Raw genomic sequence first — 27,711 nt, forward strand, 5'->3', positions numbered from 1 at the left:
GGAACGCCAGTTCTCATCCTGCTTCTAGTCCTAAAGCATTGCCAGTACTCTGACCCTGAACTGAGGCGTGGGTCCAGGGGTGGCGAGGGGAGGGGGAGTGTTAGGGTCATGGGCATCGGGGGAGCAGTTGGAAAAGGAATTCCCTCTCAAGCAAACTAAGGAGTGCCTACTCTACTGTGCACAGAGCACTGTACTGAATGCTTGGAGATGTGCACAGAAACAAAGGACATGGTCACTCAGATGAATAGGCTGACATCCAATGGGGGAAGAGGAGTAAGCAAATTATTTACGGAATGGAAGTAGAAAGAAGGAGGCTAGATGAAGTTCCCTTGTCATGTTGCCTAAGACTGAGCCATATGCCTCACCCCTAGGCTTGCTGTTCTCCCTCTTCCCTCAGTTTACGGGTGGTCTTTCCCCTCACCTCAGACCAGCCTGGGAGCCAGTCTGAACTGTTCCCCAGATGACACCCAATTTAGTCCAAGAGATTTTGGAGAAATTGAAATTTAATCCCTTCACCAAAAATTACTTCCGGTCAAAAAGGCTGAAGCAGGCCTGAAGCCTTCATCATCGATCGTATTTATTGAGCGCTCACTGTGTGCAGAGCACTGTACTAAGCACTTGGGAAGTACAAGTTGGCAACATATAGAGACAGTCCCTACCCAATAGTGGGCTCACAGTCTAAAAGCTAATAATGGCATTTATTAAGCACTTACTATGTGCAAAGCACTGTTCTAAGCACTGGGGAGGTGACAAGGTGATCAGGTTGTCCCCCGGGGGGCTCACAGTCTTAATCCCCATTTTCCAGATGAGGGAACTGAGGCCTGGAAAAGTGAAGTGACTGGCCCAAAGTCACACAGCTTGGAGGAGCCAGGATTTGAACCCATGACCTCTGACTCCAAAGCCCGGGCTCTTTCCACTGAGCCACGCTGCTTCTAAGCCTTCAGACTCGTAATTCACTTTGCTGGTTGACAGCAGTCATTGTATTTCATCTTCTTCAGTGGTATGTAAGGAGTGCCTACTCTACTGTGCACAGAGCACTGTACTGAATGCTTGGAGACGTTCACAGAAACAAAGGACATGGTCACTCAAATGAAGAGGCTGACATCCAATGGGGAAGAGGAGCAAGCAAATTATTTACAGAGTGGAAGTAGAAAGAAGGAGGCTAGAGTAGGTATTAGCCTAAGCATGTCCGATTGAAAGAGTTGAATAAATATTTCAATGCCCAGTTGCACGTCCATGTATACACATGTGCTGAGGATGGGTATAAATCAGAAGGTCATGGGTTCTAATCCAGGCTCCGCCGCTTGTCTGCTTTGTGACCTAGAGAAGTCACTTCACTTCTAAGGGCCTCAGTTACCTCATCTGTAAAATGGGGATTGCGACTGTGAGCTCCACTTGGGGCAGAGACTGTCTGTGTCCAACCGATCTGCTTGTATCCACCCCAGCACGTAATACAGTGCTTGGTACATAGTAAGTGATTACCAAATACCATAATTATTATTATTATTCATAAGAAGAACATCTGTGCTAGAGGAGACTATTGGGTTGATGCAACTCTGGGTGATGGGAAGCAATCAGGGAAGGCCTCAGGGAAGTGATCAGGGAGGAGGAGGTGGGGTTTTGGAGGGTTTTGAAGATGGAGAAAATAGGGTTTTGAAGTGGGAGGAAATTCCAGGCAGGGGAAATAGAGTGAGCAAGGAGTCAAGTGTTGGGACAGTCTTATTTGATCAAGAAAATAGTTCCTAGTTCAGCCAGGGCATTCAGGCAGCATCTTGGCCAACATCGTGGGGGAAGAAACAGCTAGAAGTTGTGTTTTCTTGTTGATTGGAGGGAGAGAGCAAGAGCAAGAGTGACAGAGACAGAAAGAGAGACAGAGACAAACAGAAACATAGAGAATGTGAGAGACAGAAACAGAGAGGTAGAAGAGACAGGGAAGGTGTGAGAGAGACATAGACGAGAGGCAGAGAGAAGGGGAGAGGGAGATGGAGAGAGGCTGAGAGATGGGCAAAGAAACAGAGAAGAGAGAATGACAGAGAGAGAAACAGAGAATGTAAGAACAGAGGGATAGAAGACAGATAGAAAGTGTGAAAAAGAGACAGAAACAGGAGTTGGAGAGAGGCACAGAGACAGCAGAAAAAAGGGAGCCAAAGGTGAGAGACACAGGGAGGGAAGAAAGAATAGAGAGACAGAAAGAATAGTAGTAATAGTGGTATCTGTAAAGTGCTTACTATGTCAAGCACTGTTTTAAGTGCTGGGGTAGATACAAGCTAATCAGGTTTGACGCAGTCCCTGTCCCACATGGAGCTAACAGTTTTAATCCTTATTTTACAGATGAGGTAACTGAGGCCCAGAGGAGTTGTGACTTGCCCAAAGTCACACAGAAGTCAGGTGGCAGAGCAGAGGTTAGAACCCAGTACCTTCTGATTCTCAGGCCTGTGCTCTATCGTTGATGCCATGCTGCTTAGCAGAGTATAAGAGGGACAGAGACACAGACACCCCCAGAGAAATAGACAGAGAAGCAGCGTGGCTCAGTGGAAAGAGCCCGGGCTTTGGAGTCAGAGGTCATGGGTTCGAATCCCTGCTCTACCAATTGTCAGCTGTGTGACTTTGGTCAAGTCACTTCACTTCTCTGGGCCTCAGTTCCCTCATCTGTAAAAGGGGGATTAAGACTGTGAGCCCCCCCGTGGGACAACCTGATCACCTTGTAACCTCCCCAGTGCTTAGAACGGTGCTTTGCATGTAGTAAGTGCTTAATAAATGCCATTATTATTATTATTATTATTATTATTAGACAGGGTATGTTTGTGCCAAAAGAAATGGCAAAATGTGGGGTAGCAATAGTTTCCCCGCAGAGATCTGTAGTGGAAGGTGAGGGCTTTCCGACAAGCAGATGGTCTGTTTGGTGGCCGAGAAAGGCTAGCAAGTGAGGTAGACAATAGCGGTGGTAGCAGCATTCATTCATTCATTCATTCATTCATTCATGCAATGGTATTTATTGAGTACGTCCTGTGGGCAAAGCACAATACTAAGCGGTGGGAAAAAATTCCCGGATGAGAATTAGACAGGCTCCCTGGAAGCATCAGCCAGTAGACCGATCACCAGAGCTATTCCTCTGCACAGGGGTCCAATGTGTCTGTAGTGGAGGTGAAACACACGGTAGGTGCTCAGTAAATGTTAACAGTCAGTCAACAACGAATGCCAACTTCCAGACTCGGAAAAGGCCTGCGGAGGGTGGAGGTTTTTCAGGAGCTCTTAGTCTTGGCTCTCACCAGAATTTCAGAGGCTTCAGCTCTTGGACTCTGTGACTGGCTGCTCCCCTCTCATCACCAGGGTCACCACAGAAAGAGGCCCTGGATCCTGACAAACATGCAACACAAAACAATTTCCTTCTTCCCAGGGTATTTCTCTCGCCACGGTCCCCACCAACTGGCCTCTGATTGTCTAGCACTTCACACACTTCAGCTCACTTACAACAGAGCCCTACTGCTTTGAAGCTTTTCTTGTAGGAGGACACGGGCTATTATCATCACCGTCATCAACCAAAGATTTTATTTTTTTAAATTTTTTTGGATGGTATTTGTTAAGCGCTTACTATATGCAAGGCACTGTTCTAAGTGCTGGGGGTTGAGCGCTTACTCTGTGCAGAGCATTGTACAAAGCGCTTTACAACAGAGTCGGTAGTCACGGCCCTTGCCCACAACAAGCTTACAGTTTAGAGAGGCAGACATTAGTTTAAATAAATAATTTATAAGGGCTATGATATTTAAAGGAAGTAAGTCATGTTAGCTTAGGTGTAAGACCTACAACTCTCCACATACACACAAATACACACACCCACACATTCCTCAGCCTTTGATTTTTAAGCCAGTTAATCCCAGCCTGTTGATGGGACCATAATCCTAATGATAACAGTACTCATTAAGGGCTTTCTATATGCTAGAGCACCATGCTAAGCATCGGGTTAGGGGCAAGATCATCAGATCTACTCTCCATGACCTCTCCTGGTCTAGAAGAGAGCACTGGGTCTTCAACCACAGATGTTTCTATTTCCCAACCAGATTCCCACTTTCCCTGTTCCAGCGTGGAACCCGGCATCCCTGGGGAAGAAGAAGGCGACGTGTCTAGGGTAAGAACTAGGTGAAAGAGCAGAAGAAAGCCCTCCCGGGGCTGGGGGGAATGTGTCCCCAACTCTGTGGAATTGCACTCTTCCAAGCGCTTAGTACGGAGCTCTGTACATAGTAAGCGCTCAATAAATACCATCGGTGATGATGATGATGACGATGGAGGAGGAACAGGGAGAAGGGGGAGAGTAGGCGGAGAGGCAGAGGTGGGACGGAGAGGGAACTCCAGGCCCATTCTCGGGAAGGTGGGAGGGGTGGGGGAAAGGTCTCTTGGCTTCCCTTTGGAGAAGAGGAATCCACAGGGGACACTGAGCAGACGCAAAGGGGAGAATCCAGGTCTGAGACTGGACTATCCAGAAGAGCTAAGAGGGTGTGCAGGCCTAGGTCTTCACTGGCTCCCACCCTACAGCAGATGCCAAGAGGAGCTTTAATTGGCCCACACAAAGTCTGCTGGGCCTCAGTGAAAAGCGAAGCTTTTGTTTCTTAATTCCTTTTATCTCAGGTTAGGGTTATAGACAAGTCCCTCCCAGACTTAAGTGCTCTCCAATGAGTTACTTTCTTCACTGGGCAGTCTGGTGACTCATTCGGACTCGCTCTCTCCAGAACTGTTATTTGAACTAATTTCCCCGGATGAACCGCAGACCTACTAGCCCTGACACATAAACTGGATATCATGCGGCATGGGGAGGTTTGGGAAGGACAAATGTATTTGAGCAGAAAACACCTAGTCCCAGGGAGAGCAACCAGAAAGAGGGGCTCCAGCTGGTCAGACAGTTCCAAAATAAACAGGGGACTCCTTTCCTCGCTTTGAAGCTAACAATGATCTTCCCGAGCCCTTTCCTCCCTGTCCCCAGACTGATGGATACCCCACCTGCACTTTGCATTGTAACCAGAGCACTGGAAGAATAGATGGGGTGGGGAGGCTAGGACGTGGAGTCTTTCTTCCCCCTGCTCCCCCCAACCCCCCTCGACTGAAGACAAAGGTCCCGGATTGCCGGAGAGCACGGAGGCCAGGCCAGGAAACAGCTTCCTGGTCCCAGGGGGTCACCCGGGCTCCGATTTTAGCTTCCCCTATTCTTTATCTCAACCCCCACCTTTCATTCTGACCACTACTGGGGCTGAGACCGCAGTTCAGAGATGATCGAAGCCACTCTCCGGAGCTCGAAGACACTGGAGGGCCATTCTACTTCCAGCCTCCTCCCGGGTTCCTCATGTTATTGGAGGGAAGCACCCCGCCTCGGGTCCTGAGGGCATCTAGACAGTGAGCCCGCTGTTGGGTAGGGACCGTCTCTACATGTTGCCAACTTGTACTTCCCAAGCGCTTAGTCCAGTGCTCTGCACTCAGAAAGCGCTCAATAAATACGATTGAATCGATGAATCTCAGATTGAGCCAAGTGAGCAGAGCGTGGCCGTTCCTTTTACCACCCTCTGGAGTAGTGGGGAGAGGCAGGGCCAACCGGGTGGTTTAAGGGGACCGGCCAGAGGGGCCGCACAGACCGTGACTCTCCTTACCGTGGCATCTTCACCCGCGTGGTGACTGATGAGCCGGTTGCCCCCTGGGTGTTTCTCAGCCCAGCGGGTGATGTTGTAGACCTTCCGTTCAATCACCAGCCACTTGTCCATGGGCAAGTTATGCTTCTTGATCTCCTCCCAGTCATAAACGGGGATCTGCTCCTCCCCCGGCTCCTGGGACTCTTTGCCCTTCTCCCCTCCTTTCCCCATGCTCTCCTTTCCTCTCGGGCTTATCCAGGAGGGGGTTGCTTTGCTTCTAATTCTCTCTTGGTGCCGGTTAGAAAATGCTCACGAGGCTTCCGGACCTCTGTTTCCCCTCTCCTGTTCCTTCTCCTCCTCGTTTTCCTTTTCTTCTTCCTATTCCTTTCTGGCCCGTCTCTTCTTCCTAGCCCTCTGCCCTGCCCTGCCCTTCCACGGGCTCTGTTGCTCTCTCCACCCTGAGGACCTTTTCCCTCCCTTATAAATCCATTGACGGCAAACCTCAGCCTCGCCCCCTCCTTCTCCACATCCTCCTCCTCCTCCACTCGTCATCGCCCATGGGGTTTCCACAGCGAGTCCAGGCACCAATCCAAGTTCTGTGTCAACAGGACTGCGGGGCTGCCATTGGCTGGGAACTCATATCTCAGAGGGCCAGCTTTCGAGTTGCCACTTCAGCCAGAAGCTGGCACATTCCCCAGTGGGGCCCAGCGAGGTCCCCAGGTGGGCACGAAATTCTGGGGAACATCATCCTCTCCCTCCATCTTCCCCCTGCCTCTTCCCACCTGGGCCGTCAAGCCCCTCACGGCTTCCAACAACCGCCTAGAGATCCGAGATCTTCGCCTCCTTCTCTCCCTACAGGATGAGACCCTCACCCAACTGGGCCACCCCGCTTCTCGGCGGCCTCCCCCATTTCCCCCGCTAGCCACAGCAGAGCGCCCAGGCCAGGGAATCAGAAGGTCATGGGTTCTAATCCCGGTTCCACCACTTAATAATAATAATAATAATGGCATTTATTAAGCGCTTACTACGTGCCAAGCACTGTTCTAAGCGCTGGGGAGGTCACAAGGTGATCAGGTTGTCCCACAGGGGGCTCTCAGTCTTAATCGCCATTTTACAGATGAGGTAACTGAGGCCCAGAGAAGTGAAGTGACTTGCCCAAAGTCACACAGCTAAGTGGCGGAGCGGGGATTTGAACCCAAGACCTCTGACTCTAAAGCCCCTGCTCTTTCCACTGTGGCTTCTCTTGTCTGCTGTGTGACTTTGGGCAAGTCACTTCACTTCTCCGGGCCTCAGTTACCTCATCTGTAAAATGGGGATTGAGACTGGGAGCCTCACATGGGACAGGGACTGTGTCCAACCCAGTTAGCGTCTATCCACTCCCAGCGCTCAGTACAGTGCCTGGCACATAGTAAGTGCTTAACAAATACCACAATTATTATTATTACCTGAGACGGGTAGAAAGTCCAACACGCTGGGCCACAGACCCTGCATTCATTCTTCAACAGAGAAACTGAGTCACCCAGGTTTGTCCAGTCTCCGGAATCCTAGGTATTACTGCCGGCCGGAGGCAGGGGACTGGCCTGGGTAGTCCCTTGAGGTCCCTTCTAACTCGATGATAGAATGCAAACTCGTCATGACAGGGAACGTGTCTGCTAATTCTGTCACATTGTAAGCAGCATGGCGTAGTGGATGGAGCTTTCAAAAAGTCACGGGTTCTAATTCCGGCTCCGCCACTTGTTCGCTGTGTGACCTAGGGCAAGTCACTTCTCTTCTTTGGGCCTCAGTTACCTCATCTGGAAAATGGGGATCGAGACTGTGAGCCCATGTGGGACTATGTCCAACCCGATTTGCTTGTAGCCACCCCAGCGTTTAGTGCAGTGCCCGGCATGCGGTAAGTGCTTAACAAATACCACAGTCATTATTATTACTCTCTCAAGTGTTTAGTACAGTGCTCTGCATTCATTTCTTCATTCGATCGTATTTATTGGGTGCTTACTGTGTGCAAAACACCGTACAAAGTGCTTAAGCACTGTACTAAGCGCTTGCATATAGTAGATACCATTGATTGATGGATAATAATGGCATTTATTAAGCGCTTACTATGTGCAAAGCACCGTTCTAAGCGCTGGGGAAATTACAAGGTGATCAGATTGTCCCAAATGGGGCTCACAGTCTTCATCCCCATTTTCCAGACGAGGGAACGGAGGCCCAGAGAAGTGAAGTGACTTGCCCGAAGTCACACAGCTGACAATTGGCGGAGCTGGGATTTGAACCCTTGACCTCTGACTCCAGAGTCCGGGCTCTTTCCCCTGACCCACGCTGCTGCTTTTCATGATGATGCTTCTCATGATGACGGTAGTGGGACTAAGCCCTGGGCCATGCCCTTGCATCCCCACCTTTCCACCTCCCCCTCTCTGCTCCTCTACCTTGCTCCTTACCTCCTTTGCTGTCCACTTCCACACCCTCCTCTCTTTCCACGCCAGCTGCCGAGCGGTGGTGACTCCTCCGGAAGAAATGGTTGAACGGCAGCCAGTTAGCCCAGGGGTGGCTTCCAAGTGGAGGAGGATCATTGGAATGAAGCAGCCCAGGTCTCCTGGCACCACCGGGGGTGAAGGTGAAGATGAGGCCGTCGCCCCCATCATCAGAGCTGAAACCGGCTGGGAATTCGACCGGGAACCACAACGGCCCTGGAAGAGGCGGGAGCCGGGAATGAAACCTCCCTACCTTGTCTCGGGAGTGGGTGAGATGACAGACGCCCGGCTTGTTGGGAGGAGGATGGGAATCTGGGGCTGGTGCCCAGGGCTGTTACAAAAAGTCCTGTGTGATGGGGAACGGAGAAGCAGAAGACAATGGGGAGACACACACACACAAACATACGCGCACACACATCACACACACACACAGATAGGGAGAGTGTTGGAAGAGGAAGAACAAGCAGTTCTCTGAAGCGAGTCTGGTTTCCTGTTGTTGGCGTCTTTCGAATCGAGAAGCCGGGAGCAGCAAAAAATGTGGAAGCTGTAGGGCGAGAGGATTGCGGTTGCCGTGGCAATGCCAGCGGCTTGTGACATCATGGGAGTCAGAGGTCACATGTGAGACATTGAAGTCAACGGGATGTTCAGAGGGGCAAAAGCGGCTGCTTTCAGCTCTCAGGGAAGCGGGGACCTCCCCCAGCCCCTGATGAATAGTAGGGACTGTCTCTATATGTTGCCAACTTGCACTTCCCAAGCGCTTAGTACAGTGCTCTGCACACAGTAAGCGCTCAATAAATACGACTGATTGACTGATTGATTGAATAGGGACAGGCCCCGTCTGAGTTCCCTGGTCCCCAGTTGCTCACGTACCAGGGGGCCACCCGTTTTCAGGGACCCCTTGCCTGAGGCCTGTGGAATACCATGGATTCCAACACAGTGAATCAGAAGGCTTTTCCGCTCACTTCATTCCCAGGCTGATACAGGTCCAGTCGAAGCCCCGGGCAGCCTTGGGAATGCCGTATTCCCTTTGGCAGGCCCCTGGAACATCCAGGCAGCTGTGCGGCACCCCCTGTTTCAAAGGCCCCATCATCATCATCAATCGTATTTATTGAGCGCTTACTGTGTGCAGAGCACTGTACTAAGTGCTTGGGAAGTACAAGTTGGCAACCTATAGAGACAGTCCCTACCCAACAGTGGGCTCACAGTCTAAAAGGGGGAGACAGAGAACAAAACCAAACATACTAACAAAATAAATAGAATAGATATGTACAAGTAAGATAAATAAATAAATAGAGTAATAAATATGTACAAACATATATACAGGTGCTGTGGGGAAGGGAAGGAGGTAAGATGGGGGGATGGAGGGGGGACGACGGGGAGAGGAAGGATAGGCCTGAGTGTGGGAAGGCCTCCTGGAGGAGGTGAGCTCTCAGTAGGGCCTTGAAGGGAGGACGAGAGCTATCTTGGCGGATGGGCAGAGGGAGGGAATTCCAGGCCCGGGGGATGACGTGGGCCGGGGGTCGATGGCGGGACAGGCGAGAACGAGGTACGGTGAAGAGATTAGCGGCGGAGGAGCGGAGGGTGCGGGCTGGACTGCAGAAGGAGAGAAGGGAGGTGAGGTCAGAGGGGGCGAGGGGATGGATGGACAGCCTTGAAGCCCAGGGTGAGGAGTTTCTGCCCCAGCCGGTCTGGTTCGGTTCTGACTAGCCCAGCCTGGGGTTTCGAGAGGAGCCGGAGGGTTGGTTCAGGTTGGATTGCACAGAGCCTGGGCGGTACTCAGCAGCGATTCAGACTGCGGGGAATTTTCTTCAGTTAGGTCCCCCCCGATGTCCTTGGAGCTGGGGATGACCAACGCCTGTCCCCACCATCACTGACCCCCATAACGGCCCCTGGACCCTATTGCTCAGAAGCCACTACTCTGGGCCAGACCAGTCTTAACAGATAATCATGCCTGTTTCCCCCTCTAGACTGCAAGCTCGCTGTGGGCAGGGAATTTGTCTGTTATTTTGTAATAATAATAATAATGATGGCATTTATTATGCGCTTACTATGGGCAAAGCACTGTTCTAAGCACTGGGGAGGATACAAGGTGATCAGGTTGTTCCACGGGGGGCTCACAGTCTGAACTCCCATTTTTACAGATGAAGTAACTGAGGCACAGAGGAGTGACTTGCCCAAAGTCACACAGCTGATAATTGGTGGAGCCAGGATTTGGACACGTGACCGCTGACTCCAAAGCCCGGGCTCTTTCCACTGAGCCACGCTGCTTCTCTACTCTCCCAAGCACTTAATACAGTGCTCTGCACACAGTAAGAGCTCAATAAATACAATTGACTGCCTGACTGACAGAAGACCATGATGGGTGGGCTTTCAGGCACTTGGAGAAGCAGCGTGGCTCACTGGACAGAGCCCGGGCTTTGGAGTCAGAGGTCATGGGTTCAAATCCCGGCTCCGCCAACTGTCAGCTGCGTGACTTTGGGCAAGTCACTTCACTTCTCTGTGCCTCAGTTCCCTCATCTGTAAAATGGGGCGGTTAAGACTGTGAGCCCCACGTAGGACAACCTGATCACCTTGTAACCTCCCCAGTGCTTAGAACAGTGCTTTGCACATAGTAAGCGCTTAATAAATGCCATCATCATTCCCAAGTGTTCAATACAGTGCTCTGCACACAGTAAGAGCTCAATAAATACAATTGACTGCCTGACTGACAGAAGACCATGATGAGTGGGCTTTCAGGCACTTCCCAAGTGTTTAATACAGTGCTCTGCACAAAGTAAGCGCTCAATAAATATGATTGAATGAATGAAAGCTCTCCCGCTGGACTAGAGCAGGGAAATGCCACTGTCCCCTTGGCCAGAAAGGAGGCTCTATTGCCCAGATCAGTCCTACTCAGCTTGGGAAATCCAGGTAGTGAAGCAGTGTGGCCTAGTGAATATAGCATAGCCTAGTGAATACATCATAGTCCTGGGAGTCAGAAGGACCTGGGTTCTAATCCCGGCTCTTCCACTAGTCCGCTGTGAGCTTCAGCGAGTCACGTCGTTTCTCTGCGCCTCAGTTACCTCATCTATAAAATGGGGATTATGACTGTGAGCCCCATGTGGGACAGGGACTGCGTCCAACCTGATTCGCTTGTATCTCCCCCGGCCCTTAGTACAGTGCCTGGCATATAGTAAGCGCTTAACCAATACCAAAATTGTTATTGTTGTTGTTGTTGGCACTGGCAGAGAGCTGGTATTGTTATGGTATTTGTTGAGCGCTTACTACTACTATTTTACTATTCTATTTATTTTGTTAATGATGTGTATATTTTATTCTGGTGACTTGACACCTGTCCACATATTTTTTGTTGCCTGTCTCCCCCTTCTAGACCGTGAGCCGGTTGTTGGGTAGGGACTGTCTCTATATGTTGCCAACATGTACTTCCCAAGCGCTTAGTACAGTGCTCTGCACACAGGAAGCGCACAGTAAATATGATTGAATGAATAAATGAATGAATGGTGAACCTCTGCCAACTCTGTACTTCCCAAGAGCTTAGTCCAGTGCTCTGCACACAGTAAGCGCTCAATAAATATGATTGAATGAATGAATGGCCTCCTGGCCTCCCGGAGAGGCTCTGTCACAGGCCAGGTTTCACTGACATGACTTGAAAAGGGTCAGAGGAGGCAGAGGATAGACAAGGAGCATAGGAGCCTTGAAGGAGGGCAGCACCAGAAAGCGCCAACATCTGGGATTTCTACCTTCGGGAATCTTGGACTCTGGCTCTACTGCCTCAGTCCTCACCAGGCGTGATGTCATTCATTACTCATTGTGGCTTTGGAGGTCAGGGGCCTGGGATTCCAGACTGCCTCAGAAGAAATTTTCTTGGCGAGGGCCATAACTTCCCTTCTCATTCTCCTATTTTTTTTTTTCTTGAAATAGCCCCCTTCATCCCAGCTCCAGAGCTGGAGTGGGCGGCCTAGGGATCGGGCCCCCACCCCCTTCGGCCCCATCACGGGAGAGAAGCCACATCCTCTCTATTAAGACTGTTGGGAAGATTGCGACCATTCAAGCAGGACAGCCCAGGCTGTGGCAATGAAGAATTGAGGGATGAATGAACTCTTGTACTTTACTACTGTTTCTGAATTTAATTTTCTTTTCCTTTTGCATCTGTCCTCCCCACTTTTAACCTGTGAATCCTCTGTGGGGCAGGAATTGGGTCTGAATGAGTGAATCAATCAATCAATCATTTATTGAGCGCTTACTGAGTGCAGAGCACTGTACTAAGCACTTGGGAAGTACAAGTTGGCAACATATAGAGACGGTCCCTATCCAACAGTGGGCTCACAGTCTAGAATGGGGAGACAGAGAACAAAATCATAGTTGCTCAGGGGCTTACTTCAGAGCCTCATGCGAAGTAAGAGCTTTATCACTGACTTTTTTGATTGATTACAGCCGACTTTGGGCATCCAGCTCCCTGTTGAAGTTGGATAAAATTAGCACACGGAAGCCCAAGTCATTTTTAAAGGGAAGGAAAAATGACTAAGGTTCAGAACAGTGAGTCTCTCGAAGATGTCCTTTCTGGCCAAAGGGAGGAATGAAGACGTCCCTGCCCGGGTCCGGCACGCGGCTTTGTCCTTAAACAGAAGATGGGGATACCGAACCAGAGCTCTTCAGGCCCAAGATGTAGTTTAAGACATTTAAGACATCTATGTTTTGCAACTAAGAGACAGGACTTCAGCATTCGGCAGGGAACTTCCTGTACCAAATATGGCATGATCTAAAGAGTCTGCTGTGGGAAAGAGAGTCTATTCTGGCTCGAATATTGACTCGTTGAGGGCTCTGGGGTAAGTCTCTTAAATCTCATCTCTCTTTGCCGGCTAGTAAAAATCTGGGGGAGCCTCGACTGCTTTAATAATAATCAATCAATCAATCAATCAATCGTATTTATTGAGCGCTTACTGTGTGCAGAGCACTGTACAAAGCGCTTGGGAAGTACAAGTTGGCAACATATAGAGACAGTCCCTACCCAACAGTGGGCTCACAGTCTAGAAGAGGAAGGGGAATAATAGCACAGGAATAATAATTGTGTTACTATTATTAATGTTCTTATGGTATTTAAGCACTTTCTGTATGCGAGACACTAAGTGCTGGGGTAGATATAGACTTCTAGACTGTGAGCCCACTGCTGGGTAGGGACCGTCTCTATATGTTGCCGACTTGTAATAATAATAATAATTTGGTATTTGTTAAGTGCTTACTATGCGCAAAGCACCGTTTTAAGCACTGGGGAGGATACAAGGTGACCAGGTTGTCCCATGTGGGGCTCACAATCTTAATCCCCATTTTACAGATGAGATAACTGAGGCTTAGAAAAGTTAAGTGATGTGCTCAAAGTCACACAGCTGACAAGCGGCGGAGCCGGGATTTGAATCCATGACTCCTAAGCCCGTGCTCTTTCCACTGAGCATGCTGCTTCTCTAGACTTGTACTTCCCAAGCGCTTAGTACAGTGCTCTGCACACAGTAAGTGCTCAATAAATACGATTGAATGAATGAATATAGGGTAACCAGGATCCCCAGGGGGCTCACAGTCTAAGTAGAAGGGAGAACAGGGTTGCAGAGGGAACTGAGGCACAGAGCAATTAAGTGACTTGTCCAAGGTTACACAGCAGTTAAGTGGCAGAACGGGGATTAGAACCCAAGTCCTCTTACTCTCAGGCCCATGCTCCTTCCACTAGGTCATGCTGCTTCTCTAACCGTGAGAAGCAGCATGGCATAGTGGATAGAACACAGGCCTGGGAATCTGTGCCTCAGTTACCTCATCTGTAAAATGGGGATCGAGATTGTGAGCCAACCCGGGACATGGACAGGGACTGTGCCCAACCCGATTTGCTTGCATCCACCCCCAGGACTCAGTACAGTGTCTGGCACATAGTAAGTGTTTAATAAATACGATAACAATAATAATTATTATTATTAATAACCACAGTCCGCCTTGGAAATTGACCGTTAGAGAGTTTAAAGATAAAGGCTGTTGTTCTGTTAACTTATGTTTGGTGTTTGATTTATTCTGTTGGGCTTTATTTGTGCAATTCTTCACTTCTCCATGCCTCAGTTACCTCATCTGTAAAATGGGGATTCAGAGTGGGAGCCCCACGTGAGACAACCTGATCACCTTGTATCCCCCCAGCGCTTAGAACAGTGCTTTGCACATAGTAAGCGCTTAACAAATACCATCTTAATTCTGCTACCTAGGCAGGACACTAACCAGCGATGGAAGGATAAACAGGGAAATAGACAGCCCAATCAAGAAGACCAGCACATCTCTAGACTGTAAACTCGTTATGGGTAGGGAGTTTGTCTGCTAATTCTGTTGCAGTGTACTCTCCTAAGCGCTTAGTCCAATACTCTGCACATAGTAAGCACTTAATAAATGCCATTGATTGATTGAACCTTTGGGAGACTGTCAGAAAAAGTGTGGAAACAGTGTAGCAACAGGTTTCAGACCAACTGAAGATCTAGAGAAGGTAGTGTTGTCTAAGCTTCTCTACAGCACTGAGATATGGTCCATAGCTACACACATCTGACTCCTTGGGTATTCATTCATTCAATTGTATTTATTGAGCACTTACTGTGTGCAGGGCACTGTAGTAAGCGCTTGGGAAGTACAAATCGGCCACATATAGAGACGGTCCCTACCCAACAACGGGCTCACAGTCTAGAAGATTGGTGGGTAGTTCCACCAATGTGGCTCTGGGCCAAGCTCAATAGCATATGGCAATCAAGATACAGAAAGTGAGATTCTGGAATAATAATCATCATCATCAATCGTATTTATTGAGCGCTTACTATCTTCAGAGCACTGTACTAAGCGCTTGGAAAGTACAAATTGGCAACATATAGAGACAGTCCCTACCCAACAGTGGGCTCACAGTCTAAAAGATAACAATGGCATTTGTTAAGTGCTTACTATGTGCAAAGCACTGTACTAAGCACTGGCATGTAGACATTTCCCTAGCTTCAAAACTACGCTCACCTCAACACCTATTTTGGGAGGGACACTGGGGAAGAATGATCAACAGTGCTTTGCACATAGTAAGCGCTTAATAAATGCCATTAAAAAAAAAAACAAAAACAGCAGGAGACCCAAACCGCTACTGTGTGGAGAACTGAAATTGGGACACTGAAATCAGAGAGGTCAGAGGAATTGTTTTAAGGATACGGTAAAATGAAGTCCGAGACAGTGCTGCAACCCTGCTGAAAACTGGGAGTAAATTGCCTGGCCCACAATTATTAAGAGGAAAGTAGCTCTTCTGAGCAAAAGCTTCCAATAGAAAGATAATCCTTGTGCGCCTGTCTTTCCCTCATCTTTTAGATGGTAAGCCCCCTGAGGGCCAGAGACCGTTCCTTAATTATTATCCTTAATTATTTATAATAATTCCGTAATTATTTATTTTATTTGGTTAGTATGTTTGGTTTTGTTCTCTGTCTCCCCCTTTTAGACTGCGAGCCCACTGTTGGGTAGGGACTGTCTCTATATGTTGCCAATTTGTACTTCCCAAGCGCTTAGTACAGTGCTCTGCACATAGTAAGCGCTCATTAAATACGATTGATGATGATGATGATGATGATCCAGGTGCCTTTCCCTGATGCTTGGTACTGCTCTGCACACAATAAGAGCTTATCAGATGTAACAACAACAACCACGGCAATAATAAACACAATAAAAAATAAAACTGATGTCTTCATTTTACTGTCTGCATAGCTCCTTGGGGCAAGGCAGGCTAATAGGGTTTTTTTTTTTTATCTTGCTTACAAGGCTGCTTTATTTAGAGGCCAAGTATCATTGTTCCCCTCATTTCAGAGATGGTGGGGATTGTGGGGGAGGCTAATCATGGGGCTGGGAGTCAACATAAAATGAGCTTTACCTGGGAGATGACCCTTTCGGGACAAAGGGGAGTCCTGTGAGGAAGGAGAAGCGTGGCCTAGTGAAAGGAGCACAAGCCTGGGCCTCAGGGGAACTGGGTTCTAATCCTAGTTCCACCACTTCTCTGCTGTGCAACCTTGGGCAAGTAACTTACCTACTCTGGGCCTCGGTTCCCTCATCGTAAAACGAGACAGGTCTGAGAGCTCTACGTGGGACACGGACTGTGTCCAACCTGGCTCAGTGGAAAGAGCCCGGGCTTGGGAGTCAGAGGTCGTGGGTTCTAATCCCGGCTCCGCCGCTTGTCCGCTCTGTGACTTTGGGCAAGTCGCTTGACTTCTCTGTGCCTCAGTGACCTCATCTGTAAATTGGGGATGGAGTCTGTGAGCCCCATGTGGGACAATCTGATTGCCTCGTATCGCCCCAAGGCTTAGAACGGTGCTTGGCGCATAAGAAGCACTTAACAAATGCCATCATTATTATTATTATTATCCTGTATCTACTCCAGTGCTTAGTACAGTCCCTGGCACACAGAAACACTTAACAAGTACCATTGAAAAAAATAAGGAGGGATGAAAGACAGAGGAGGAAGGTGCAGATGCAGCCTGACCTAGCGGAAAGAGCACCTGCCTGGGTGTCAGAGGACCTGGGTTCTAATCCCGGTCTTCTAGACTGTGAGCCCGCTGTTGGGTAGGGACCGTCTCTATATGTTGCCAACTTGTACTTCCCAAGTGCTTAGTACAGTGCTCTGTACACAGTAAGCGCTCAATAAATACGATTGAATGAACCCCAGCTCCACTACTTGCCTGCTGAGTGACTTTGGGCAAATAATAATAATAATTGGCATTTGTTAAGTGCTTACTATGTGCAAAGCACTGTTCTAAGCACTGGGGAGGATACAGGGTGATCAGGCTGTCCCATGTGGGGCTCACAGTCTTAATCCCCATTTTACAGATGAGGTAACTGAGGCCCAGAGAAGTTAAGTTACTTGCCCAAGATCACATAGCAGACATGTGGTGGAGTCAGGATTCGAACCCATGACTTCTGACTCCAAAGCCAGTGCTCTTTCCACTGAGCCACACTGCTTCTCTAATCACTTAACTTCTCTGTGCTTCAGTTACCTCACCTGTGAAAGGGGATTAAATATTTCTTCTCCTTCCCCCTTTTTCATTCATTCATTCATTCATTCATTCATTCATTCATTCAATTGTATTTATTGAGCACTTACTATGTGCAGAGCACTGTACTAAGCAATTGGGAAGTACAAGTTGGCAACATATAGAGACGGTCCCTACCCAACGACGGGCTCACAGTCTAGAAGGGGGAGACAGACAACAAGACAAAACATGTGGACAGGTGTCAAGTCGACAGAACAAATAGAATTAAAGCTAGATGCACATCATTAACAAAATAAATAGAATGTTAAATATGTACAAGAAAAATAAATAGAGTAATAAATCTGTACAAACATATATACAGGTGCTGTGGGGAGGGGAAGGAGGTAGGGTGGGGGGGGATGGGGAGGTGAACTCTATGTGGGACACGGACTGTGTCCAACCTGATTATCTTGTATAATAATATAATAATAATGGCATTTGTTAAGCGCTTACTATGTGCAAAGCACTGTTCTAAGCGCTGGGGGGATACAAGGTGATCAGGTTGTCCCGCGTGGGGCTCACAGTCATCATCCCCATTTTACAGATGAGGGAACTGAGACTCTGAGAAGTTAAGTCACTTGCCCAAGGTCACACAGCAGACATATTACGGAGCCAGGATTCGAACCCATGACCTCTGACTCCAAAGCCCATGCTCCGTCCACTGAGCCACGTTGCTTCACTGTCTTCTTGTATCTACCCCAGGGCTTAGTACACTGTTTGGGCCAAAGGAAGGGCTTAACAGATACTATCATCATTATTATTGCTAGTATTAATATTGATATGCACCTCCTTCCCCTCCCCACAGCACCTGTATATGTTTGTACAGATTTATTACTCTATTTATTTTACTTGTACATATTTACTATTCCATTCATTTTATTTTGTTAATATGTTTTGTTTTGTTGTCTGTCTCCCACTTCTAGACTGTAAGCCTGTTGTTGGGTAGGAACTGTCTCTATATGGTGCCAACTTGTACTTCCCAAGCTCTTAGTACAGTGTTCTGCACACAGTAAGCGCTCAATAAATACGATTGAATGAATGAATGAATAAACAGTAAGCGCTCAATAAATACGATTGAATGAATGAATGAATATATTATTATTATTATTATTATTATCATGCTCCATCTGGGCTGAATCATTCCCGATCCAGAAGCAGCGTGGCTCAGTGGAAAGAGCCCGGGCTTTGGAGTCAGAGGTCAGGGGTTCGAATCCCGGCTCCGCCACATGTCTGCTGTGTGACCTTGGGCAAGTCACTTCACTTCTCTGGGCCTCAGTTACCTCATCTGTAAAATGGGGATTAAGACTGGGAGCCCCCCGTGGGACAACCTGATCCCCTTGTAACCTCCCCAGGGGCTTAGAACAGGGCTTTGCACATAGTAAGCACTTAATAAATGCCATCATCATCGTCATCATCAACCCAAGAACACATTTCTCCCAGGATCAACCTATAGAGGTGATCTTTGATGGTGTGAGTGGTTGGACCAGGCCTGCCCTGTTGGGTGGGGGGTTGGCACATGGGGAGGGGTGGCTAGCCAGTCATCATCATCATCAATCATATTTATTGAGCGCTTACTATGTGCAGAGCACTGTACTAAGCGCTTGGGAAGTACAAATTGGCAACATATAGTACAAATCGGCAACATATGACGTTGTCTGGAGACAGACAACAAAACAATAATAATAATAGTAACAATAATAATGATGGCATTTATTAAGCACTTACTATGTGCAAAGCACTGTTCTAAGCACTGGGGAATTTACAAAGCGATCAAGTTGTCCCACGTGGGGCTCACAGTCTTAATCCCCGTTTTACAGAGGAGGTAACTGAGGCACAGAGAAGTGAAGTGACTTTATAACAGGCAACAGTCCCGGGCAGAGAGCCCTAGCTCACTGGCACCTGGGCGAGAGCTTGATAAACGGTGGAAAACATCACTAAAAATAACAACAACATGCTTTCCAGCGCCTTTGATCGGATGCCCACGTCATCCCCCGGGCCCGGAATGCCCTCCCTCTGCCCATCCGCCAAGCTAGCTCTCTTCCTCCCTTCAAGGCCCTACTGAGAGCTCACCTCCTCCAGGAGGCCTTCCCACACTCAGCCCCTTCCTTCCTCTCCCCCTCGTCCCCCTCTCCATCCCCCCCATCTTACCTCCTTCCCTTCCCCACAGCACCTGTATATATGTTTGTACGGATTTATTACTCTATTTCTTTATTTATTTTACTTGTACATATCTATTCTATTTATTTTATTTTGTTAGTATGTTTGGTTCTGTTCTCTGTCTCCCCCTTTTAGACTGTGAGCCCGCTGTTGGGTAGGGACCGTCTCTAGATGTTGCCAATTCGTACTTCCCAAGCTCTTAGTACAGTGCTCTGCACATAGTAAGCGCTCAATAAATACGATTGATGATGATGATGATTCCTTGGCGTCCTCCCGGGCACCTAGCCCAGGGTGGGGTCTCCAGCTGATGCTTCCTCGCTCCGCGCCCCGCTCTCTCACGAGGGAAACCATCTGTGGCAAATCCTCGATTCTGTCGCTTCCGAGGACAACTGACGCCAACCAACCTGAATGTCTGGCCCACCATGGGGGTGTGGGCCAACTAGGGGAGGGCTGGGGGTGGATGTGAGGCCCAAGGAGCAGGACAGCAGGGATGCAGGTCACCCAGAGATCTCTAGCAGCTTCTTGAAGCCACCCCAAACCCCAAGCAGAACAAAGGCTTTGACAGGGTAAAGCGTGAGCTTGGACCCCTCAACAGTGATGATGATAATAATGATAATAATAAATGCTTGAACTTGGATGGGTGGTCCCAGGAAACCTTAACAGTGATGATAATAATGATAACAATAATAACAAATGCTTGAACTTGGACGGGTGGTCCCAGGAAACCTTAACAGTGATGATGATAATAATTCATTCATTCATTCATTCAATCGTACTTATTGAGCGCTTACTGTGTGCAGAGCACTGGACGAAGCGCTCGGGAAGTACAAGTTGGCGACAGATGGAGACGGTCCCTACCCAACAGCGGGCTCGCAGTCTAGACGGGGGAGACAGACGACCGAACGAAACATATTAACAGAATAAAATAAATAGAAGAGCAAATATGTATAAGTAAAATAAATAGAGTAGTAAATCTGCACAAACAGAGTTCTGCCTAACTTTAAGCAAGGAGGAGTGAGGGGCTCCAACTTTATCTTTGCTTTCCTCCTCTCCCCTTCCTCACCCATCCCCAACTAGTATGGCCCACCCACTGACCAGAAAAAAGGCTTTAATACTAAACTGGAAACGTGACTGATGTTACCTGCCATGGCCTTGCAGCTCTAATGCAAACCCATGGGATAGGGAATCTGAGAAGAGTTTGGGAAGCTTTCTGTGTCATGTGCTGCTGATATCCCTGCCCAACAGAGCTCAAGACATGTAGTAATAATAATAATAGTAAGGGGATTTCTAAAGCTTACCATCTGTCAAGCACTAATGATAATAATAATAATAATAAAAAGTGATATTTGTTAAGCGCTTACTATGTAAGCATAGTAAACTACGAGAAGCAGCATGGCTTAGTGGCTAGAGCATGGGCCTGAGCGTCAGGAGGACCTGGGTTCTAATCCCAGCTCCACCAAATGACTGCTGGGTGACCTTGGGCAAGTCACTGAACTTCTCTGGGCCTCAGTTACCTCACCTGTAAAATGGGGATTAAGGGTGTGAGCCCCACGGGGGACAGGGACTGTGTCCAACCTGATTAACTTGTATCTACCCCAGCGCTTAGAACAGTATTTGGCACAAAGTAAGCGTTTAACAAGTATTCATTCACTCAATCGTATTTATTGAGCGCTTACTGTGTGCAGAGCACTGGACTAAGTGCTTGGGAAGTACAAGTCGGCAACATCTAGAGACGGTCCCTACCCAACGACGGGCTCACAGTCTAGAAGGGGGAGACAGACAACAAAATGCCCCCAAAATGCCTCCAGCCCCCAGGAGTCCTTCCTGCCAGGCTGAAAGGAGATGAACGCTTAGTTCATTAAGCACTTAGTACAGTGCTCTGCACACAGTAAGCGCTCAATAAATACGATTGATGATGATGATGAACAGGGTGGCTTGTGGCTGGTCACTGATTCCTTGTCGTGGCTCGCAGACAAACTCTGAGAACTTGCCGCTGAGAGCTTTCACTCACTGACTGCAGCCACCATGACCAGAATCATCATCATCATCATCACTAGGAGCCCCTGAAAAGGCCTTTGTGAAGTGCTGTCCTCCCCATAGCCCAGATTTATTCATTCAATCGTATTTATTGAGCGCTGACTGTGTGCAGAGCACTGGACTAAGCGTTTGGGAAGTCCAAGTCGGCAACATCTAGAGACGGTCCCGACCCAACAACGGGCTCACAGCCTTGAAGGGAGAGACAGACAACAATCAGGGCTATTCATCTGAAGTCTGTCGCCCTTACAAGTCTGTGTCGCAATGGAACGAGCCCGGGCTTTGGAGTCAGAGGTCAGGGGTTCAAATCCCGGCTCCGTCAACTGTCAGCTGTGTGACTTTGGGCAAGTCATTTAACTTCTCTGTGCCTCAGTTACCTCATCTGTAAAATAGGGATTAAGACTGTGAGCCCCCCGTGGGGCAACCTGATCACCTTGTAGCCTCCCCAGCGCTTAGAACAGTGCTTTGTATATAGTAAGCGCTTTAAAGCAGCATGGCTCAGTGGAAAGAGCCCGGGCTTTGGAGTCAGAGGTCATGGGTTCAAATCCCGGCTCCGCCACTTGTCAGCTGTGTGACTTTGGGAAAGTGACAACTTCTCTGGGCCTCAGTTCCCTCAACTGTAAAATGGGGATAAAGACTGTGAGCCCCCCGTGGGACAACCTGAACACTTTGTAACCTCCCCAGTGCTTAGAACAGTGCTTTGCACATAGTAAGCACTTAATAAATGCTATTATTATTATTATTATTATTATTATTATTATAAATGCCATTAAAAAGTCTGTATGCTTGCTTATTATTATTATTATTATTATTATAAATGCCATTAAAAAAGTCTGTATGCTTGCTGTGGGCGGGGAACGTGTCTGCCAACTCTGTTCTACTGTACCCTCCCAAGTGCTTAGTACAATGTCCTGCACAAGTAAGCGCTCAATAAATAATCACCGATGATGAAGACGATCAGGAGAGGCTTGGGCCCAGAAGAGGATGCCCCAGCCACTAGCCTGGATCCTATCAAACCTCGTCTCTTGCTGAAGTTCACAAGCCCTGAGCTGGGATGTGTGATTCATTCCATTTTATTTATTGAGCATTTACTGCGTGCAGAGCACTGTACTAAGCACCTGGGAGAGCGTAGTATAACAATAAACAGACACACTCCGGGCCCACAACGAGCTTACAGTAGCTTACAGTAGATGGAGAGACAGACATTAATGTATATAAACAAATTACAAATATGTACATAAATGCCGTGGGGCTGGGAGGATGAATAAAGGGAGCAAGTCAGGGCGATGCAGGAGGGAGTGGGAGAAGAGGAAAGGGGGGTTTAGTTAGGGAAGGCCTCTTGAAGGAGGTATGCCTTCAATACAACTTCGAAGTTGCGGAGAGTAATTGTTTATTGGACATGAGGAGGGAGGGTGTTCCAGGCCAGAGGGAGGATGCGGTAAGACAGATAATAATAACGATGGCATTTATTAAGCGCTTCCTATGTGCAAAGCACTGTTCTAAGCGCTGGGGAGGTTACAAGGTGATCAGGTTGTCCTTCTGGGGGCTCGTGGTCTTAATCCCCATTTTACAAATGAGGTAACTGAGGCACAGAGAAGTGAAGTGGCCTGCCCAGAGTCACACAGCTGACAATTGGCAGAGCCGGGATTTGAACGCATCAATCAATCAATCAACCAATCGTATTTATTGGGCGCTTACTGTGTGCAGAGCACTGTACTAAGCGCTTGGGAAGCACAAGTTGGCAACATATAGAGACAGTCCCCACCCAACAGTGGGCTCACAGTCTAAAACGCATGACCTCTGACTCCAAAGCCTGTGCTCTTTCCACTGGGCCACGCTGCTTCTCAACTGTGAGCCCGCTGGTGGGTAGGGACCGTCTCTATATGTTGCCAACTTGTACTTCCCAAGCGCTTGGTACAGTGCTCTGCGCACAGTAAGCGCTCAATAAATACGATTGAATGAATGAATGAATAGCAGGGGTGTCCCGCGGCCCATAAGACAGATGAGATCAAGGTGTAGTGAGAAGGGTACGTTAGACGAGTGAAGTAATTTATTTATTTATTTACTTATTTATTTTACTTGTACATACCCCTTTTATACTGTGAGCCCACTGTCGGGTAGGGACTGTCTCTACGTGTTGCCAATTTGTATTTCCCAAGCGCTTAGTACAGTGCTCTGCACATAGTAAGCGCTCAATAAATACGATTGATGATGATGATGATGATGAAGTGTGCGGGCTGGGTTGTAGGAGAGTAGCGAGGTGAGGAAGGAGGGGCATGGTGGTAGAGTGCTTTAAAGACAGTGATGGGGAGTTTTTGTTTGCCGCGGAGGTGGATGGGCAATAACTGGAATTACCTCAGATCGGCAGGCAGAAAATCCCCACCACCCTGCCCACGGGCTCTACAGGTTGGCTCATCCATCCATTTTTTTTTCTTTTATGGTATTCGTTAAGTGCTTACTATGTGTCAGACACTGTACAGGCCCTGGAGGAGATGCTAGATAATCAGGTTGGACACAGTCCATGTCCCACATGGGGCTCACAGTCTTGGTCCCCATTTTACAGATGAGGTAAATGGGGGCCAGAGAAGTTGCGACTTGCCCGATGCCACGCAGCAGACACAGCGGAGTAGGGATTCTCCCCCTTTTAGACCGTGAGCCCACTGTTGGGTAGGGACTGTCTCTAAATGTTGCCAACTTGTACTTCCCAAGTGCTTAGTACAGTGCTTTGCACACAGTAAGCGCTCAATAAATACGATTGATTGATTGATTGATTAGAAACCGGGTCCACTTACTCCCAGGCTGGTGTTTTAGACGCTTAGGCCATGCTACATCCCTTACTTACCTGAGAAGCTACATGCTACATCCCTTACTGCCTTACCTGAGAAGCAGCGTGGCTCAGTGGAAGGAGCCTGGGCTTTGGAGTCAGAGGTCATGGGTTCAAATCCCGGCTCTGCCACTTGTCAGCTGTGTGACTTTAGACATGTCACTTAACTTCTCTGTGCCTCAGTTACCTCATCTGTAAAAAATGGGGATTAGGACTGTGAGCCCCATATGGGACAACCTGATCACCTTGTAACCTCTCCAGCGCTTAGAACAGTGCTTTGCACATAGTAAGCGCCTGGAATGCCCTCCCTCTGCCCATCCGCCAAGCTAGCTCTCTTCCTCCCTTCAAGGCCCTGCTGAGAGCTCACCTCCTCCAGGAGGCCTTCCCAGACTGAGTCCCTTCCTTCCTCTCCCCCTCGTCCCCCCTCCATCCCCCCCATCTTACCTCCTTCCCTTCCCCACAGCACCTGTATATAAGTATATACGTTTGTACATATTTATTACTCTATTTTACTTGTACATATCTATTCTATTTATTTTATTTTGTTAGTATATTTGGTTTTGTTCTCTGTCTCCCCCTTTTAGACTGTGAGCCCACTGTTGGGTAGGGACTGTCTCTATGTGTTGCCAATTTGTACTTCCCAAGCGCTTAGTACAGTGCTCTGCACATAGTAAGCGCTCAATAAATACGATTGATGATGATGATGATGATATTATTATTATTGTTATTATTATTATTACTTTGTTCACTGTTTTCCCAGTTACCAATTTTGGATTGCTGAATTTTCCTACATTTGGGTCTCTTAGACTGTAAACTTCTCAAGGGCAGAGCCACCCACCTTGTAATTCCCCCCCGGCTCTTAGCGCGGAGAGGTAGTTAATTCTTACTTGAGAATTAAAGTTGCAAAATGGAGACGGGCTGGTCCAGCAGGATTTAGTTGGGTATTGTGCAAAAGAGCGAAGAGTAAAGGAGTGTTGCAAATATGGTGTGTTGAGTTACCCTACCTCTGGGGAATGCTGAGAGGCAGAAGAGGGGGTTGGAGTAAAACTGATGGACTTCTCATTTCTACATGAATCACGGGGTGAGAAATGCCCTTTAGCTGAAGAAATTAAATCAAAACGTTGCCTCCCATTCTAACACTCTTTCCTGACTCTGAAGGACAGATCTCTCATTCAGCCCACATGTTCAAATGTCATCAAATCCTGCCGTTCCTACTGTCACAAAATTGCTAAAATAATAATAATAATGATGGCATTTGTTAAGCATTTACTATGTACAAAGCACTGTTCTAAGCGCTGGGGGGATACAAGGTGATCAGGTTGTCCCACGGGGGTGCTCACCGTCTTTATCCCCATTTTCCAGATGAGGGAACTGATGCTCAGAGAAGTGAAGTGACTTGCCCAAGGTCACACAGCAGACAAATGGCGGAGCCGAGATTAGAACCCATGACCCCTGACTCCCAAGCCCGGGCTCTTTCCACTGAGCCACGCTCCTTCTCTAAAACCCACCCTTTCCTCTCCATCCAACCCGCTACCACGCTGATCCTTGTACATATTTACTATTCTATTTATTTTATTTTGTTAATATATTTTGTTTTGTTGTCTGTATGTATGTATATATGTTTGTACGTACTTATTATTCTATTTATTTATTTATTTTATTTGTATATACTTATTCTATTTATTTTATTTTGTTAATATGCTTTGTTTTGTTCTCTGTCTCCCCCTTCTAGACCGTGAGCCCACTGTTGGGTAGGGACCATCTCTAGATGTTGCCAGCTTGTACTTCCCAAGCGCTTAGTCCAGTGCTCTGCACACAGTAAGCGTTCAATAAACATGATTGAATGAATAAATGAATGAATGAATGTCTCCCCCTTCTAGACTGTGAGCCCGTTGTTGGGTAGGGACCGTCTCTAGATGTTGCCAACTTGCACTTCCCAAGCGCTTAGTCCAGTGCTCTGCACACAGTAAGCGCTCAATAAATACGATTGAATGAATGAATGAATGAATGTCTCCCCCTTCTAGACTGTGAGCCCATTGTTGGGTAGGGACCGTTTCTATATGTTGCCAACTTGTACTTCCCAAGCGCTTAGTCCAGTGCTCTGCACACAGTAAGCGCTCAATAAATACGATTGAATGAATGATCCAAGTACTTATCCCATCCCAACTTTAACTAGTGCTTAGTGCTAGAGTGCTTAGAGATGCAGCGTGGCTCAGTGGAAAGAGCAAGGGCTTTGGAGTCAGAGGTCATGGGTTCAAATCCCAGCTCTGCCAATTGTCAGCAGTGTGACTTGGGCAAGTCACTTAACTTCTCTGTGCTTCAGTTACCTCATCTGTAAAATAGGGATTAAGGCTGTGAGCCCCATGTGGGACAACCTGATCACCTTGTAACCACCCCAGCGCTTAAAACAGTGCTTTGCACATAGTAAGTGCTTAATAAATGTCATCATTATTATCCATCGACCCCCGGCCCACGTCATCCCCCGGGCCTGGAATGGCCTCCCTCTGCCCATCCGCCAAGCTAGCTCTCTTCCTCCCTTCAAGGCCCTGCTGAGAGCTCACCTCCTCCAGGAGGCCTTCCCAGACTGAGCCCCTTCCTTCCTCTCCCCCTCGTCCCCCTCTCCATCCCCCCCATCTTACCTCCTTCCCTTCCCCACAGCACCTGTATATATGTATATATGGTTGTACATATTTATTACTCTATTTATTTATTTATTTTACTTGTACATATCTATCCTATTTATTTTATTTTGTTAGTATGTTTGGTTTTGTTCTCTGTCTCCCCCTTTTAGACTGTGAGCCCACTGTTGGGTAGGGACTGTCTCTATATGTTGCCAATTTGTACTTCCCAAGCGCTTAGTACAGTGCTCTGCACATAGTAAGCACTCAATAAATACGATTGATGATGATGATGATGATAATAATGATGGCATTTGTTAAACATTTACTATGTGCAAATCACTGTTCTAAGCTCTGGGGGGGATACAGGGTGATCAGGTTGTCCCACGGGGGTGCTCACCGTCTTTATCCCCATTTTCCAGATGAGGGAACTGAGGCTCAGAGAAGTGAAGTGACTTGCCCAAGGTCACACAGCAGACAAATGGCGGAGCCGAGATTAGAACCCACGACCCCTGACTCCCAAGCCTGGGCTCTTTCCACTGAGCCACGCTCCTTCTCTAAAACCCACCCTTTCCTCTCCATCCAACCCGCTACCAAGCTGATCCTTGTATATATTTACTATTCTATTTATTTTATTTTGTTAATATATTTTGTTTTGTTGTCTGTATATATGTATATATGTTTGTACGTACTTATTATTCTATTTATTTATTTATTTTATTTGTACATACTTATTCTATTTATTTTATTTTGTTAATATGTTTTGTTTTGTTCTCTGTCTCCCCCTTCTAGACTGTGAGCCCGCTGTTGGGTAGGGACCGTCTCTCTATGTTGCCAACTTGTACTTCCCAAGCGCTTAGTCCAGTGCTCTGCACACAGTAAGCGCTCAATAAATACAATTGAATGAATGATCCAAGCACTTATCCCATCCCAACT

At 47.8% G+C, this 27,711-nt stretch overlaps 1 protein-coding gene across 2 annotated transcripts in view; it reads right to left on the bottom strand.

Annotated features, from left to right (window-relative positions):
• The window catches only part of LOC119943665 (fatty acid desaturase 3-like), a 52,041-nt gene extending 43,458 nt beyond the window's left edge, over window positions 1-8,583 (bottom strand). The window contains exon 1 of one of the 2 annotated variants that reach the window (XM_038764781.1): window positions 8,051-8,583. In XM_038764781.1, coding sequence (XP_038620709.1) covers window positions 8,051-8,254 — 204 coding nt within the window. In that variant the 5' untranslated portion in view covers window positions 8,255-8,583. Of the gene's footprint in view, window positions 1-5,633; window positions 6,026-8,050 lie in introns of those variants that run through there. The other variant, XM_038764780.1, reaches the window with a different exon arrangement.
• Window positions 8,584-27,711: the final 19,128 nt, after the last annotated feature.

The sequence above is a fragment of the Tachyglossus aculeatus genome, chromosome 22, assembly GCF_015852505.1.
Source record: "Tachyglossus aculeatus isolate mTacAcu1 chromosome 22, mTacAcu1.pri, whole genome shotgun sequence".
Taxonomy (NCBI): domain Eukaryota; kingdom Metazoa; phylum Chordata; class Mammalia; order Monotremata; family Tachyglossidae; genus Tachyglossus; species Tachyglossus aculeatus.